The following is a 17,515-nucleotide window of genomic DNA, read 5'->3' as shown; positions in this document are numbered from 1 at the left end:
ATCATTATCACTTTGAAACACATTTTCTATCATATGGAATTCTAGGTCAAGGGTACCAACCCAGATAGATAGATAGATAGATAGATAGATAGATAATAGATAGATAGATAGATAGATAGATAGATAATAGATAGATGACAGATAGATAGATAGATAGATAGATAGATAGATAATAGATAGATAGATGACAGATAGATAGATGACAGATAGATAGATGACAGATAGATAGATATAGATAGGTAGATGATAGATATAGAGAGATAATATATAGATAAATGATAGATAGATAGAGAGAGATAGATAGATAGATAGATAGATAATAGCTAGATAGACATAGATTGGTAGATGATAGCTATAGATAGATAGATATAGATAGATATAGATAGATAGATATAGATAGATAGATAGATAGATAGATGATAGATCGACCGATCAATAGATAATAGGTAGATAGATGATAGATACTGTAGATAATAGACAGACAGACATATAGATAGATAATGTGAATGTACACAACACATTTCCACTACCCATTTATACTTAGGATATAGGATATAGTAATTTCTGAGCTTTTTACTTATGCAAACACTGTTGCTACAGAAAACAATGTTGCATTTACACTGTAATTGTAAATGGTACCTAATTAATGTCCTAATTATTTCCCTTAAAGTAGGGAATGAGGCCATATGTGCTTCTTTGCAGTTCTTCCTGCAAGCAAATGTATGGGAGATGCCATACTGCTTTCCTGAGCTGTAGCCTTTTGAGGGTGCAGCTCCTTTGTACTGAATGCCTTAGCAGTACCGGTAATACTGATGCCTCAAATTATACACATAAATTAAAATTTACATACATTTAAAGTCTATCTAAAAGAAATGAAAGACACTGACAAATAGGATTACAAATTCACATCAGGCCACTGATAAATGACAAATATATAAAGGGTATATAAATAAAAGTACTCACTCGGACACAATAAGAAGGGCCCATTCTGACTCTGCTGGGACTTATGTGCGGAGTGGAACTGAGCATTGACTTCTCGTTGTCTGAATGCATGTTCTCATCTTGGGGCTTTGCAGTCACATCCACATCCTGTTTTACATGAGATGTACATAAGTAGCTGTTGAAAGTAATTTCTGTAGAAGGTGGGCTGCTCGGAGCAACTTGGCTTTCTGTCAGTTTCACTCTTGGCACCTCTTTAGTCCCCAGAGAGAAATGCTTTAAGCCAAGCAGGCTTCCTGCACCTGATAGCTTGAAATTAGCCATTTTTGGTATCAAAGAACATAAAGTGTTTGAAGTGTTCTGTGTCACAAGGGTGATATTTTCAATGGATAAGGAGGGAGTAGCCATTGCATGGGAGTTGGTACAGGTTTTGCCATTGAAATGCCCACTCTGGGCACTGTCTTCTGTAGTGCTTAAGGACTCATCCCTAAAGCGACTGTATTTCGTTCGCTGAAGCATTACTGGGGGTCGTAGAAGCTTTCTATGCAAACTGTGTCCCTTGTGTGTTCTCTCATAGCCTATATAAAGCCAGGGCCTTGTTCAGTTCTCATTTATTATGGTTCCGGCTAGTTTCAAATGAAATAGTTATATACAAGGTTAATATCAGTGCCAGGAAAGGCCTCCATGATAGCAAGCATATAATTATTGTTCTAAAATAATCTCATACGTGTATCAAAAATACTTTGTGGCATCAAAAATCCAACAATATTGGCACCAAGTCATTAACAAACATTTATTTTCTTACATATCAGTAGTAGTCTAAAAAGATTTGTCTTCTGTCGCTATTAGATATCTTTCAAGTTTTCATTTATCCCCTAAAGCTTCCAATGTTTCTGGCAGAAAATCCACTTTAGGAATGGGAGAAAACCCCTTTAAAATCCAGGCTTGAGTGATGAGTAAAGATGTAAAGCAGCAGAATTATCAGAGTAATCCCTCAAAAATAGCACAGGGATCCAAATATCCACAGCAGAATCCTCTCTCTGGCTGCCATCCTTCATCTCCTGAATGAGCCAGGGCACAGTGGGGGCATTCTGTACTTGAGGATTTTGGGGGCGTTGCAAATTTTCCATGAATGAACTCTTCTGAATGAATCGCTCCCTATGTCTGCATGCTATAAATTCTGTGAATGAAGCCGAGAATGGATGTAATCGACTCGCAATCCCCAGGGTGTTCTGCTGCTATCCAATAGGAGCAGAGCAGAGTGACTCATGCATCACAATAACACTAAGCTGCTGGCTACAGCTCGCTTCTTTTAACAGCACAGTATGTGTGTTCATGGACTGGATGTCTATTTGATTGTAAGCCTACTCACCGAGGCCTTGTTCCTTAAAACTCAGTATTTGCAATCCTTAGCTTTCATTTCATTTACATGAACAGGATGATCCATTATTGCCAGCACTCAGTAGGTACATACTGTACATTATGATTCTATAAAAAAAGATTCAGGACACCCAGCTGGTAAGCAATATACATATATTCATGAGTTTATACCTTACACTCCCACATCTATATTTATACCCACAAGAGAAAAGACAGAGACCCTTTCTCAGGTATAGGGAGTGAGCTACACAGAAGATGAAATAGGTCAACATTCAGGACATTATAAATTGCCTTAACCAAAAGCCCACGGTGGCTGTGCCATGAATAATTGTCCTTGTTAGCAGCATCAAACCTTAATTCATACTCCACCTTGTGTCTTCTACATACATATAAATGTGGTTTTAATAGACAAATTGTATTATGGAAACCCCTTGTGTATTTAAATGTAGTTTTAATAGACAAATTGTATTATTTGGAAAATCCATGTCCTGAGCATAAGATTAATATATATATATATATATATATATATATATTCCCTACCTGTGTACAGTAAATAGATCAAAGGAAGTATATTAAATATTTTTCAGTCTGAAAACCAGAAATAGAGTGGGACAGATTTAGAACAGACTGGCAACAATGGTGCAAATAACTCACTGGGTATGTCTACAATCTGGCACAAATTCTTGCACTTAATGCCAGAATGTAAAGACTTGTGCATGGTATAGAGTATTGTGCATGGTGTAGATTAGTGTGCATGGTATAGAATATTGTGCATGGTATAGAATATTGTTCATTTGAGCTCAAGTCACTCCTGCCATGTAAGGGGGAAACACAGGCAGGATTCTGCTCTTTCCACATGACCCTTACTTGGGACTAAGTACAATAGTAGGTGCCTAGCAGAGCAATCACATCAGCAGCCCTATACTTAATGTTTGTAGCAAAAGCAGGGCTTCTTCCTCCCAAACATGCTGCAACTTGTATCTAGTGGAAAATTTGGCACAACTAAATCAAAAGTGCAGAGCTGTGCTATAGGGCAGCACAGTTAGTTGCAAAGACTTTTGGGTGCAGCCACCTCAAAATCCTGCACTCATTTGAAAAAGTGGCACTTGCTTCATAATAAGTGTCATATGACCAGAGCATGGGCATTCACTTTGTGGCTGCAGATACACAGATGTACAAATTGTTCAATGGAACCTGTACAGAATAAGACTTATATTTTGTGTCTGAAAAATGAATCCATTTATTATGATGTTAAATGCTTAGTAGATTTATCACCATTAAGACGCTCACAGCTGCCATGTTGGAAGGAATCCATCCTCTGCACTGAAACCTAAAATGAGCTTGCACAGAGGCAGAATAAATCAATCCCTTTTGCTCAAAGGGACTTTGGGTCACATAACTTGTAAAAATACACAAAAAAATACAGATTCACCTCCTTGCTGTTTAAATTGAGGGACAAATTTAAATTGAAGGACAAGCAGGTGAGAAATCAGGGCTCCAACTTATGCAGGGCTCCTCTGAATGCAATAATGAAAAACCAATGGAAACAGTTTGTAGGCACACTGTCTCATAAATTAAAAACCAATATGATTAGGGGTTCTCTAGGGGGTGTTAGGCATCCATTACACAGCATCCACTTGTTTTAAATGGTATAATAAATGGTGGTTTTTACTTTATGAGACAAATTTTTAATTTTTTCCATTGGTTTTGCTTATTAAACAAAGACCATGTCCGGGAGAACTATGGAAGAGGGGCTATAGCTGTGAACTAATTTCTATTCTTTTTTGTAGCTATGTAGACTCACCTGCTTTTGTGTAGGGAGTCTCTTGTTTATTCCTCCTTTAATCAAATCAGAGTGCCTTTAAACAGAAGAAATTTACATTATATATACTTGCTGTTTTTATCCTCATGATGGATCCTGCAGCGCCTTTTCTGCAGCACTTCCTCCTCTCCACTCAATATAAATAATGGTGCCACATCATTAACCTAACAGAGTGCAAACATGTCCTTTATAAATACCACTACTGGTTCTTTTGCTGTGTTAAGGACAATGCACAGTGCAAATTGCCCATGAAGCGAAAGCTACAGCTTTATCCATTAACCATCTATTTTACACCAAGTTTCATGCAGTTTTTCCCCAGCTTTATAAATAGGCCCCTTTGTGTCCCCTTTAGCCTTTTCCTTGCTGGGGAGCTTTGATCTTACTGGGGGCTGGCAGACAACAAGAGACAAAGCACAAATCAAAGAATAACCCAGAAATGTAAAATACTCATTCTAAGTTAAGAGAAGTAATAGAGCGCCAGAAATAAAAAACACAACAGGCACGTGATGAGTTTTTCCCAGCACAACCCTAATGTCCTTTGGAATAGGTTTTTATTTACAATCACAGAGCTGAGTTTCTTTGCTCGCATTTCAATACACTTTGGCACATTATAATGTATGAGTATATTGAAATGACCTATAGATTATTTACCAGTATGGTTACATACAGTAAATATGGATCTTCATCCTAAATACCATTGAAATCCTTTTCACAATTTACACAGTCAGCACCCTCACCTCCAAAAAACTTTAGTATGATGCACGTCCAACGGTTCCCAGCCTCAATCCGTTCATCAATTCAAATTGCAGTAATAGACGGCACCAATCATTGATTTGTTGTCTTAAAATGCCGTTATTGGGACATAGGCTCTGACCCCAAACACCCGGTAACATTTCAGACCTTTCACGGTCTTTTCTCAAGCCACGGCAAAGACCGTGAAAGGTCTGAAACGTTGCCGGGTGTTTGGGGTCAGAGCCTATGTCCCAATAAAGGCATTTTAAGACAACAAATCAATGATTGGTGCCGTCTATTACTGCAATTTACCATTGAAATCCTGCCATAGGATTAGACTGTAAGCAGCATCAGACCGGGGTGTCTTGGGCCCACTGGGGCTGCAACCTCAAGGGCCCTCCTTTCAGCATCTGCCCCTGCCCCCACACCATATATCATGATGCATAACTTTTACCTCTTTCCTCCGGCTGTGATTGGGGGAGTGGGTCTGGTTCTGTGGGGCCCATGAGGGCTCGGCCTACCAGGTCTTTCCCTGGTGTCCCACCAGGCCCAGTCAGACCCTGGCTATGAGGATTTATAAATGTAGGGGATGCAAATAATTTACAAGAAGGTGTAGTAGAGTTATAGAAAAACAACACACCCAACAGTCATAACATGCATGCTGCTGATTCTGTGTTATTGAATCATTAATTCAGGCTTGAAATAATAGTAGTGTGGAGTTCAATTTGTAAAATCATTCATTCTGTTAAAAAACAGGTGTCAATTACAGCAGCAAATGTTGTGCATTTCTCTCTGCGTAAAATGGGTCGTTCCAGACATTGTTCAGAAGATCAGCGTACTTTGATTAAAAATTTGATTGGAGATGGGAAAACAGATAAAGAAGTGCAGAAACTGATAGGCTGCCCAGCTAAAATGATCTCACCAAAACCTGAAAAACATGGAAGAAAATGGAAAACTACCATATGAATGTATAGAAGAATAGCCAAATGGCAAAAACCTTGCAGATTATCAGTTCCAGGAAGATCAGGTTACCTTTGAGTACTGTTACAATTAGAAGACGCCTTTATGAAGCCAAGCTATCGGTTAGAACCCCTGCAAAGTCCCACGAACTAGCAGATCACAAAGTGCCGGCAAGGTATAGATTTTCACGATTTTTTCGTTGTTTGGAAAAAAAGCGTACAGAAATGAAAGTCCAACCTAAGGAGTGATCCCAATGCGTTTCACCACACTAGGGCTTTCTCAAGCAGTTAGAAAAAGGTTTTTCTAACTGCTTGAGAAAGCCCTAGTGTAGCGAAAAAAACGGAACTGAGAATCTGGTGAGATCAATCCAATTATTTTTGGGGGGTTCTTACAGCTGGCAAGGAGGAGGGAGTGGGGGACGCCCCAATACATCTCCTAGGCAATTGGCTCTCTATCTATAGCCAGTCATCTATCTTCCTGTTAATCCACTAAGAAAAGCACTCTGCATATTTCACTGCTTCACTATATGGGGGGGAAAAAAATCTTGATCTACACCCACAATTGAAATAACTTTTCTATCTTGCTGACCTACAACTCACAGTTTTTTTTTGTCAATCTACAAGCATACACCACAACCAAGGAACAGTTACTATATTTTTCTTTACAGGAAAAGTGATTACCCACCTGGATTGAATCAGTACGGTAATTATTTTTATGCATATCTATTTATAATTTATTCACTGTGTTTCCTGGCCGGCCAGTGTTTTAGAGATTTATATGTAAGTAATAAATTGTACATTTTTTAACATACTGGCCTCGTAATCCACCTTCTACCTGTTTTTCAAAATACTTGAAGAGGTTGACTTGTCCTGAAGAGGAAATGCTCTTGAAGTGGGTGTTTCAACAAGAAAAGGACCCCAAACACGCCGCAACATTTTGGTTCCAGACCAACAAGATTGACGTTATGGAGTGGCCAGTCCAATCCCAGGATTTTAATCCAATAGAAAACATGTGGGGTGACATCAAAAATGCTGTTTCTGAGGCAAAAGCAAGAAATTCAGAATTGTGAAATGTAACAGGTGCCAGGAGTTGGTTGACTCCATGTAACACAGATGCACAGCAGTTCAGAGAAACAGGGTCACATTTCCATAGGTCCGCTGTCGTTTGTCGCCCAAGTTCCTCCCTTTTATTCGCTCAAATTTTCATCATCGGGATTGGAGCGCGGGAGATTTATAAACCGACTATCTACGCATCTCCAATGTTTCTGAACCAATGTTGGTGTGGTTGGGCAGAATGTCGCCTCCCTAAAATCCTGCTGCCCTAGGCCGGGGCCTTGGTGGCCTCTCCACAAATCCGGGCTTGCTCAGAAACTGCTTATACAACTAAATATTAGTTGTTTCAAAGGAAAGCAAATTATTGAAACATTTTTCAGTTTATACAGTGAATGTTTGAGTTTGTAAAGAAGTATACAGACACTGCTATTTTTTGGAACAGCCTAATATTCCCTTTTCTTCACTTTCTGTAAAGGAAAAACACAAATTTGATACATTTTGCTTCATGTTTTGATTTGGAATAGAAAGTGCAGTAGGGATGCACCGAAGCCAGGATTCGGTTCAGTATTCGGGTTCGGTATTCGGCCAGGATTTCTCCTATTTCAGTATGATTCGGATTTGGCCGAATCCTCGTCCCTGGCTGAACCAAATCCAAATGCTTACAAACATGTTAATTTTAGTCACAAAAAACACATTTTATCCATGAGCGGCCTTTTTTTTCCTCCTGATTTTCATATGCAAATTAGGAGTTGGATTCCGTTCGGTTTTCGCCCAAATTTTTCACGAAGGATTCGGTGGTTCAACCGAATCCAAAAAAGTGGATTTGGTGCATCCCTAATGTGCGATGTTTCAAAACATTTGCGTGTATGGAAATAAAATGTATTATAAGGATTATTATTTTTTTTTGCTTATAGTTTATTAATAGATTTTTCCTTTTTTTTTCAGATAAAAAGAGTAAGAATACAAACAAAGAAGAAAGAAAATACATCCAAATACAATTACAGATACAAAACATCACAAAAACAACAACGAAACTCGTTTGATGTCCATTGAAGGGCTACACATATATATTCATATCTGGCCTTATTCTCTTTTTCATTATCCTTAAAGGAAAACTATACCCCCCAAACAATGTAGGTCTCTATTAAAAGATACTGAGTAAAACAGCTCATGTGTAAAACCCTGCTTCATGTAAATGAACCATTATTATAATAATATACTTTTTTATTAGTATGTGCCATTGGGTAATCATAAATAGAAAATTGCCATTTTAAAAAATAAGGGCCGCCCCCTGAGATCGTACGATTCACTGTGCACACATACAAACCACATGTAAGGTCACATGAGCCAATTAACAGACAGAGTTGTGTCTTTTGCTTCCTCACTTCTTCCTGTTACAGTTAGTGTTGAAGTATTTCTGGTCAGGTGATCTCTGAGGCAGCACAGATAGAGTCACGAAATGGTGGTTCAAGGCAAGAGATGTAAAAGGGCAATATTTATGTAAATATATATTCCAGTTTGGTAAGATTTTTTAATATGTTATTCAAATTGATATAAACTATCTGTTGCTTAAGTATTCATTTTGGGGGTATAGTTTTCCTTTAACGACTCCTTTCTCTCATCTATATATTCTGAAAATTGGTCATATTTTGTCTCCATTTTTGGCAATATTTCTTTATAGGGGGCTTCTCTCTTTTGAAGATTCTAAGTATATATAGGCTTTTCACCTCTCATTTAAAGCCCACATATTCTTCCAGTCATATTAGCAACCTGTTTCATCCGTCCTATCCCCCAATTTGTGATTCTTATGTGGAAGATGGAAACAAAGAGAAAAAATAAATAAATAAATTCCCGAAGGATTATTTTTTAGCTTTATTCACGTTTTTAAACACACTGCTATTATTCTGAACGTGTGCGTGTACGTGTGTGTGTAAAGGAGCTGTGCACCACTAAGCAGTGTGGTTAAATGCACCTGGGGAGCGACAGCCTGTGCAGAGTTTCCCCTGAGAGCAGCCCGGCTGATTCTAGCCACAATACATGGGCATCCGGGATCCTACATGCAAGGTGAGCGATGATGTCGGGTTTAACCTTGCGGAGTAATCACCGAAAATGTACTGCTGGTTCCAGCTCTAGCATATGGTCAGCTGGGATCCTAGAAGCAAGATCCGGTTTTCCTGTGGGTCCTATGCTGCTGCAAAGACGACCACAAGAAGCACCAGAAGTCGGCCCACTCCTTCCATGAGTACAAAGGGTTCGCCAAGGCGCTTGAGTGACAGGTTGCGGTCGGAGGTAACAATACTGTACAAAGATTTCACATGAAGACTTTCTCTCTCACATTTGTGAAGCTGCTTAAGGAGTGTGTAATGCACACTAAAGAGACCATGCATGATTTAACACTTCACTGGATGAATAGGTGGACACTACTTAAAAGAATGGAACTTTCATTTACATTGAGGGGGTTATAACCACTACACACGGTGTTGCATAATTTTATATACTTTTAGTATTTTTTCGTTTTTATTTTTTATCCTTAGATTTTTTGGCAACATTTTTTTTAACCTTTTTAAAGTCTGATTTATTTACCCTGAGGTGTGGTTTGGGGAATAAGTAATAATCGTACAAGTTTGATATATGGGTACACATTTTCCTTTCATGCAATTTGTATCAATATTGACACGGGGTGATTTTAACTTACACATATGGGGCTATTGGATATATATTTATATAAGTGGGGCGATATATGTATCATTAAAGACGGGACATACTCCCACCCATCCACACGTGAATATTATTGTATAAATGATGGGTTCCTAACCTATGTCTTGTCCCTATGAGAACACATTGTGTGCTATAGGTTTTATAAATGGATCCAACTTGTATAAAACACAGTCTCCTTGTACACAGTTTGTCTGACGATATGTCTTAGGGCTCTTACACATGAGCGTTTTTACCTGCGCTCCCCTGCATTCCATTTTTGGGCGTTCAGCCGCAGGGGAGCGCAGGAATAGACGCATTTAATTATTTCAAATGGGGCTGTACTCACACAGGCGCATGTAGGCGCTGAACGCAGGAAAAATGCAGCATGTTGCGTCTCAACCTGCGTTCGGCGCCTACATGCACCTGTGTGAGTACAGCCCCATTTGAAATAATTAAATGCGTCTATTCCTGCGCTCCCCTGCGGCTGAACGCCGAAAAACGGAACACAGGGGATCGCAGGTAAAAACGCTCATGTGTAAGAGCCCTAAGACCCACTAACTAGCAGATTAGTTTCCTTTCTCCAAAGAGCAAAATAGGAACAGGTGTGTTTAAACAAAGATATGTAATAGTACAACATTGACACCTTATCATATAGAGAGCTCCCAAAGAATGGGGAAATAGAATTTTTATAATAGGATTAAATTAAATGAACTATGGATGCAATAGCCCATGATAGTTTGGTAGATTGATACATAGTGCTAAATATACTCTAAATTTTGGACATTATTGTAACATTATTTTTTAATTTGTTTCATGTTAAAGTAACTAAATAGATAAACATCAGTGGTTACAAATGTCTTGTTTTTAACTGTTAGGGCTCTTACAGATGAGCGTTTTTACCTGCGCTCCCCTGCGTTCCGTTTTTCTGCGTTCAGCCTCAGGGGAGTGCAGGGATAGACGCATTAAATTTTTTCCAATGGGGCTGTACTCACACAGGCGCGTGTAGGCGCCGAACGCAGGAAAAATGCATCATGTTGCGTCTCAACCTGCGTTCGGCGCCTACACGCGCCTGTGTGAGTACAGCCCCATTGGAAAAAATGTAATGCGTCTATTCCTGCGCTCCCCTGTGGCTGAACGCAGAAAAACGGAACGCAGGGGAGCGCAGGTAAAAACGCTCGTCTGTAAGAGCCCTAATTGAAATGAACTAGGGGATATATATTGTCTAGTTTTGGTTTATACAGTATGTGGATTTTAGATAATTTAAGTATTTATGTAAGGAAATCCGCTTACCCTGGTGGTTTAGCGGTGTGCTCCCGGCATGCGGGGGCGTCCACCGTGTCTCTGGCAGGGATGCCCGCCGCCTGCATCCAGGCTGTTCCTGTGCCGGCTTCCCTTTGGGCGCGCGCGCGGCGCGCGTACATTATTTAAAGGCGCATGCGCGCTGGCGTGTGGCGTCAGCGTGCATTGTCGCGAAATTCAAACAGTTTAAAAGGGGAATTTGGTTTTCAGCAAATTGCCCGTTGTCAGGTTCATATTAGCTTGTTCCTGGGTGCTTTTCCTTGACTCCGGTTTGATCTACTGTGTTTGACCCTTGCCTGCCTGATCTTCTACGCTGATTTCTCCAATCCTGACCTCCGCCTGTCCATTGACCATTCTTCGATATCTCTATCCTGATTTTTGCCTGTCTGATTATTCTACCTGCTTGTGCTAGCCCGGCCTGCCGGTTCCTGGTGTCTTCCTATCTTCCAGTATCCTTGTAGAACAGTCGTGCCCCATTGCCTGCCAGAACATATGCCTTGTACCTCTCGTTAAGTCCAGGTGGCATCTGAGTACGCCGAGGGCTCCTCCCGAGGCCAAAGGCGGTCACTTAACTGGTGAAGTCGAGCCGAGACCAGGGTGCTTGGCATCTGTTCTGGTGTAGGGTGCCGACCGTGACAATTTAAAGTGAATGTACTAATAGTACTTGAATTGCTGATCATGTGACATTTACCAGCTGTTTGTTCCCGCCACACTGTATAGTTAAGGCGGTTTAATGTTCAGTTTGTTACTTTGAGAAAGGCTAGGGACCTAGCCGAAATGTTAGTCATTTATAATAAATATTATGATTTTTATATGTCCTGAGAGTGCGGACCTTCTTGTAGTAGATATATATATACATATATATATGCACATACATACACACATACATATATATATATATCTATCTATATCTATATACATATATATATATATATATATATACACACAAGCAATGAATATGCTATAAGCATCTTAGTGATGTCATCAGTTATAAATGGAGCTTAGTGATGTCATTTTTGTGACGACTCACTGAAACTTGTGTATTATAATAAAGTACCTCTTGTTGAAAAATATTAGGATATTAGAAGTCACCTCAGAGTTCCACAACCTGTATAAAAGCACTTGATGTTTGGCCTTGTGCTATATCAGTCATGGAACTCATCTTTGACTTATAATATTCTTATATTCTGTACATTGCATGGTAATAATCCAAGAGTTTAGTAGATTCAGGTTTTTCTTATAAAAATTTGAAAAAGAAAGCAATTTAGCAATCTTATTTGAGAATTGAGAATCTTGCTGAGAAGATGCTCCTGGAGCTGTGCGGTGGGAAAGGGAGAGACTGCAAAGCCTTTATTCTTATTTACTAACTTGGGGGGGTTCCAAAATTGTGTCAAAATTAGGTATCAAACTGAACGGGGTTATTTATTAAAGTCCTCTGGTCAGACTTTTTTCATCGAAAAAAAAATTCAAGATTTATTAAACGCAGATGGTGTTGAAAGTCAGAATAAAGTAAGTACTCCCAACTCAGACCTGCCGAGTTCATGTAGATGTCAATGGCAGATGTCCTGTTGATAATCCTGATCTGCGCTGAGTTTTGTTCAATGATCTGAAGATTTAGTGGTCTCTGAAAAAGTTGGCGGTTTTGGGCGTCAAATACGGAAAAGTTGCAGTTTTTGGTGACAAATATGAAAAAGTTGCCCAATTAATTTTTTTTCCCAATTTTATGGAGTTATTCCTGTACAAGAAATTTTCAGAAAAATGTATTGATTTATTGGCTATGGTTGAGAGCAGCAGGTTGGGTCAATATCCTAGCTACAGATTACGTAACCATTTAGTTTTGTGCTTTTTATTTTAAAGTGGCTGTGTGCACTTTATGATACATGGTGTGATATTGCCCTGTGTAAATATTTCTCTAAAATACAAATTTAAATATCTTGTTTCTTGAGTTAGAGTCCTGTGTGGAACCGATGTTTGAAACCCGCCCCCCCATTCTTACCTGCTTGGACCCGCTACCCGACCAGCAACTGCCTTATGCCTTATACAGGTTTTGTGCTTTCACTGTACAGTTTTAAGAACATTAGTGAAACTCTCTGCAGAAGTGGAATTCCTATTGCTGATATGTATGTCTAATCCACCTTACACATCCTAGGCGGGAGTTCTACACTGGCTTATCCTTATTATGTTTAAGGCTGCTTGGAGCAGTTCTGTGAGTCTGTGCCTGTAACTGTTTTTTTTTTATAGTTCAAAATTTTAAATGGGGGTCACTGACCCCATCTAAAAAACAAATGCTTGGTAAGGCTGTTGTATGGTTTGTTATCGCTAGTTTTTATTTCTCAACTTTCAAGCCAGGCCTCTCCTATTCATATTCCAGTCTCTTATTCAAATTAATTCCTGGTTGCTAGGGTAATGTGGACCCTAGCAACCAGATTGCTGAAATTGCAAACTGGAGAGCTGCTGAATAAAAAGCTAAATAACTCAAAAATCACAAATAATAAAAATGAAAACCAATTGCCAAGTGTCTCAGAATATAACTCTCTGTGTCATACGAAAAGTAAATTCAGATGTGAACAACCGCTTAGGGGCCTTTTTTTTATCATGCTGTGTAAAAAGTGGAGTGAAACATTACCGGCAATGTTGTTCATAGAGTGTTCATTGACGAACTGTGGTGCTGAAGCAGCAGGGCGCCCTCTTCTGTAAATGGCGTGGTATTACCTCAGGCATTGATTGATATTTCTTACACACAAGCAGGGTTAAGGGTCCGGGTAAAGACCTCATAGCCAAAGCCCTCACACTGCATTATGGGAGATCTATGGTTTCTGTACATGTAAATGATGAAGAATGACATAAATGAGAAACATTTAGATTGATGTGATGTCAACGACAAAAAGCTGCCTGCACATTTTAGCTACTACTAGCCAAATAGGAATTTTATTCCTTCTATATTTTAGCCCTTTGTAGCATTGAATGGAATACATATATTTAAGTGATGCAGCCTGCCTGCAATACTCCTACCTATCTGACCAATCAGACTCTACAATTCGATTGGACAACTACTGTATTGTGTATTGTGGCACAGGACAAATGTATTAAGCTTCAGCATGTGATCCATTTATACACTAATCGAAAGCTTGTCCCTCTGACCAATGGCATTGCACTATTCCATTATGAAGAATGACATAAATGAGATAGTATTGGAGAACTACTCAGTAATGCATTGTAGCAAAGCAGAAAACCTATGGGGTTTTACGGGTGCTGAGCTTTGGTATGCAGGCCCGCTTGCCTTTCTGACAAATAGAATTGCTACATTCCATAAAAAATATACTCGCCAGCACATTTTAGACAAACCTAAAACATACCACAGATTTACAGGGTTTTTTATTAAAGTCTGATTATTTCTGGTTGGGCTTTTAAAGGAGAAGGAAAGCTACCAAGGCAGTTTACTAATAGATTAGCCACAACAGTGCAAGCTAGAACACCATTTTTATCCTTTAGAATGTTTTTCCATACCTGAGTAAACAGCTCTAGACTACTGTCTCTGTTTGTTTAGGATAGCAGCTGCCATATTAGCTTGCTGTGACATCACTTCCTGCCAGAGTATCTCCCTGCTCACTAATAGCTCTGGGCTCAGATTACAGCAGGGAAAAGGGAGAGAGGAGCAAACTGAGCATGCCCAAGCCCTGGAGGTTTAAGCTGAGAAGTCTGATACAGAAGCCCATGTGTACACAATCGAAGGAAAGAAATGCTGTGTTTCTTTTGACAGAGGACTTTGAGCAGCATTACTTTTGAGGATTTACTGGTGTATTTATATAGACCTTTCTGATTTTTTCGTAGGAAAAAAACCTTAGATTTGTGGTTTTGGGCATCAAATCCAAAAAAGTCACAGGTTTCTAGCATCAAATCCGAAAAAGTCATATGATTCGGATTTATTTTTTACATTTTTTCAAGTCTTTGTGAAAATGTATTGCTAAATAGGGGGTAAAAGATATTTGAAGGTTATGTGTAACATCTGCCAAGTCAGTTCTTATCAGTTTGCTGTAATGTGTTTTTTATTCTTGTACTTAGGAGAATCGTCCTTGAAGCTACTCCTTTCTTTTTCCCATACCAGTTAATTGCACACACAAACTGGTGAAAAAAATACTTCATATTACAGGCAGATAAACCATATTATTGGAACAAAATACAATTTGGAAAGCGCACACCCAAAAAGAAATGCTGAGTTGCTAATACCTGAGGGGGCCGTCCCAAAGAAGCCTCCTAACATTTACAAACTCAAAAAAAATAAGGATTGCACACTCTTAAATAAAGATACAAAAAATATTTTACTAAACACTTACATAATAGCAGGTCGCCCTACGCGTTTCGACCACATAGGTGGTCTTCATCAGGGGCCAAATATTATACAAATACAAAAGGTATAAAAAAAATGCCTTTGCTATTATGTAAGTGTTTAATAAAATATTTTTTTTATCTTTATTTAAGACTGAGTGTGCAATCCTTATTTTTTTTTGAGTCACCATATTATTGAACTGAAAGTTACAATTACTGAACAGATTTTTAAAATTTGAGACGTCAGATGTTCTTTTTATGTATTAACACGAGAAAGTGTATCAAATACTAAATAGAGCTACATTTTATTTAGAGGTACACTATAGATAAATAATAATTTGGATGAAGAGTGGGCTAATAAAACGTCTGTTTTAGTATACCCAAATCCAGTTCCCTTGAAGTCAAGGCTAAAAGTTTGATTAGTAGTGCAATGGGTTCATAAGTCCCAATGAGTAATAAACTCACCACTACCAATTATTTTCTGGGCGCAACTAGATCAAAAGACAGATGGTGAACCCGGGAAGGATCTATAAAACAAATTGCAAGGGCGCGCTCCCCTAGTGTGATCTCTTTTAATATTCAATTTTATTAGGAATAAAGTGCACTTATTATAGGCATTAACAGCGTATCAGTAGACAATAAGAGGATTCGCAACCCAACGCGTTTCATAACCCATCAGTGACTTCTTCAGGGTACAATCAATAAAAATTCCTCAAAGGCGAAGGCTCGCTCTGCAATTCAAACGCTGATGGATCATTATAATCTAGTATGATAGGATGTTTTGTGTCATTTTTGGTATTTATTTTTGAATACCGTTGTATTCGATTTAGTTCGATGCAGTTTATGTACTGTATATAATATGCAGGCACTTGGGGTTTTCTGGATAAATAAAGAAACCCAGTAGTATTGTTTTCCCACCAATAAGGATTTATAATGTACAAGGTATTGTTTTGTTATTACAGAGAAAAAGGAAATAGGTTTTAAAATTTTGAATCATTTATTTAAAATGGGAGAAAACTTTTCTGTAATTAGCAACCTTCTGAATAAAGGGTTTCTGGATAATGGATCCTATACATGACACAGTGACTGCAAACAAACCTAAAGGGAAGGTATGTATTTGTTTATGATGCCTGAATTGACAAACATGTAAAAATCTTGCTGTGAGTAAAACACAGGCACATATCTGCATAAAGATTATATTGGGTGTTAGAGTCTCCTTCTTGTGACAAGGCATCACCTATTCCGCTGTTTGAATTAACTCAATATGTAGGTTGTGTGTATTACAGTTAAAAAGGCAGCTTAAGCGGGAACTTTGAAATTTGGTATTACTTTACAGAGAGACATGACAAAACTGTCAGCATTTACTGCCAGAGGTTTTCCGTCTGTGACTGCTTCCTACAGCTCCAGCGACTTCAGTGCCGAACATGCGGACGTACATGTGTGCACCCCAAGAAGCTCATCTCTGGAAAAGAGCTCACACTTTTGAAACCAATGAAAACTGTGGAAGCAGAATTGGGGGGGGGGGAGGTTAAATTAGCAAAAGCATTTCCCAGTACTAAGCACTAAGGGTTATTTATCAAAAAAAAAAAAAAAAAGTCCAACTAAACTAGAATTCATGATGTGACCTTGTTTATTAATAAAAAAAAAAAGCACAATTTAATCGGATCAGGGACAAAACTGATAAAAATCGAGCGAAAATCTGAATCATATGATTTTTTTTTTAAGAGTTATTTTTTTCCAGAATCGTACGATTTTTTCAGGCTTTTTCCTGAAAAGCTTGAATTTTTCAGATTTTTGCCCAAAAAAGTTGGATTTTCGGGCTAATTCCAGTGCAAACTTCCAAATAGGATTCCCATTGACTTACATACAACCTCAGGTCTCAGATCTCAAAAAGTCCGAAACAGTTGGATTTTCTGTCTTATTCCAGCGCAGACCACAAAAACTTCAAAATAGAATTGGGACCTCTCCCATTGACTTACATATAACCTCTGGAGGTCTGAGATGCCAGATATTCAGATTCTGACTTTTTCTATCCTGGGGTATAATAAATCTCAAAAATTCAAGGTTTTTTTCCACAAAAAAAAAAAAATCGGATTTTAGAGAAAAAACCTCAAATATTTAGAGTTTTTGGCATTCGGACTTTAATAAATAACCCCCATAATCTTCATGTTATAGAGGCCTATCACATTAAGGCACACCAAACATACAAACTGTTTAGATAGGGAGAGGTGAAATACAATAAATGGCAAGGAGAAAATTACATCTCTTGAATAAAAAATAATAAAGAAACATAATTTAAAAATAAATG

At 38.5% G+C, this 17,515-nt stretch overlaps 1 protein-coding gene across 1 annotated transcript in view; it reads right to left on the bottom strand.

Moving 5' to 3' along the window:
• The window catches only part of shc4.S (SHC (Src homology 2 domain containing) family member 4 S homeolog), a 44,600-nt gene extending 42,153 nt beyond the window's left edge, over positions 1 to 2,447 (bottom strand). Inside the window, exon 1 of the mRNA XM_041588286.1 lies at positions 964 to 2,447. Coding sequence (XP_041444220.1) covers positions 964 to 1,458 — 495 coding nt within the window. The 5' untranslated portion in view covers positions 1,459 to 2,447. The remainder of the gene's footprint in view (positions 1 to 963) is intronic.
• Between the last annotated feature and the right edge of the window lie 15,068 nt (positions 2,448 to 17,515).

The sequence above is a fragment of the Xenopus laevis genome, chromosome 3S (assembly GCF_017654675.1).
Source record: "Xenopus laevis strain J_2021 chromosome 3S, Xenopus_laevis_v10.1, whole genome shotgun sequence".
In the NCBI taxonomy this organism is placed as follows: domain Eukaryota; kingdom Metazoa; phylum Chordata; class Amphibia; order Anura; family Pipidae; genus Xenopus; species Xenopus laevis.
Note: the sequence above shows the minus strand (reverse complement) of the source record. Positions and strands in the feature narration are given on the sequence as shown.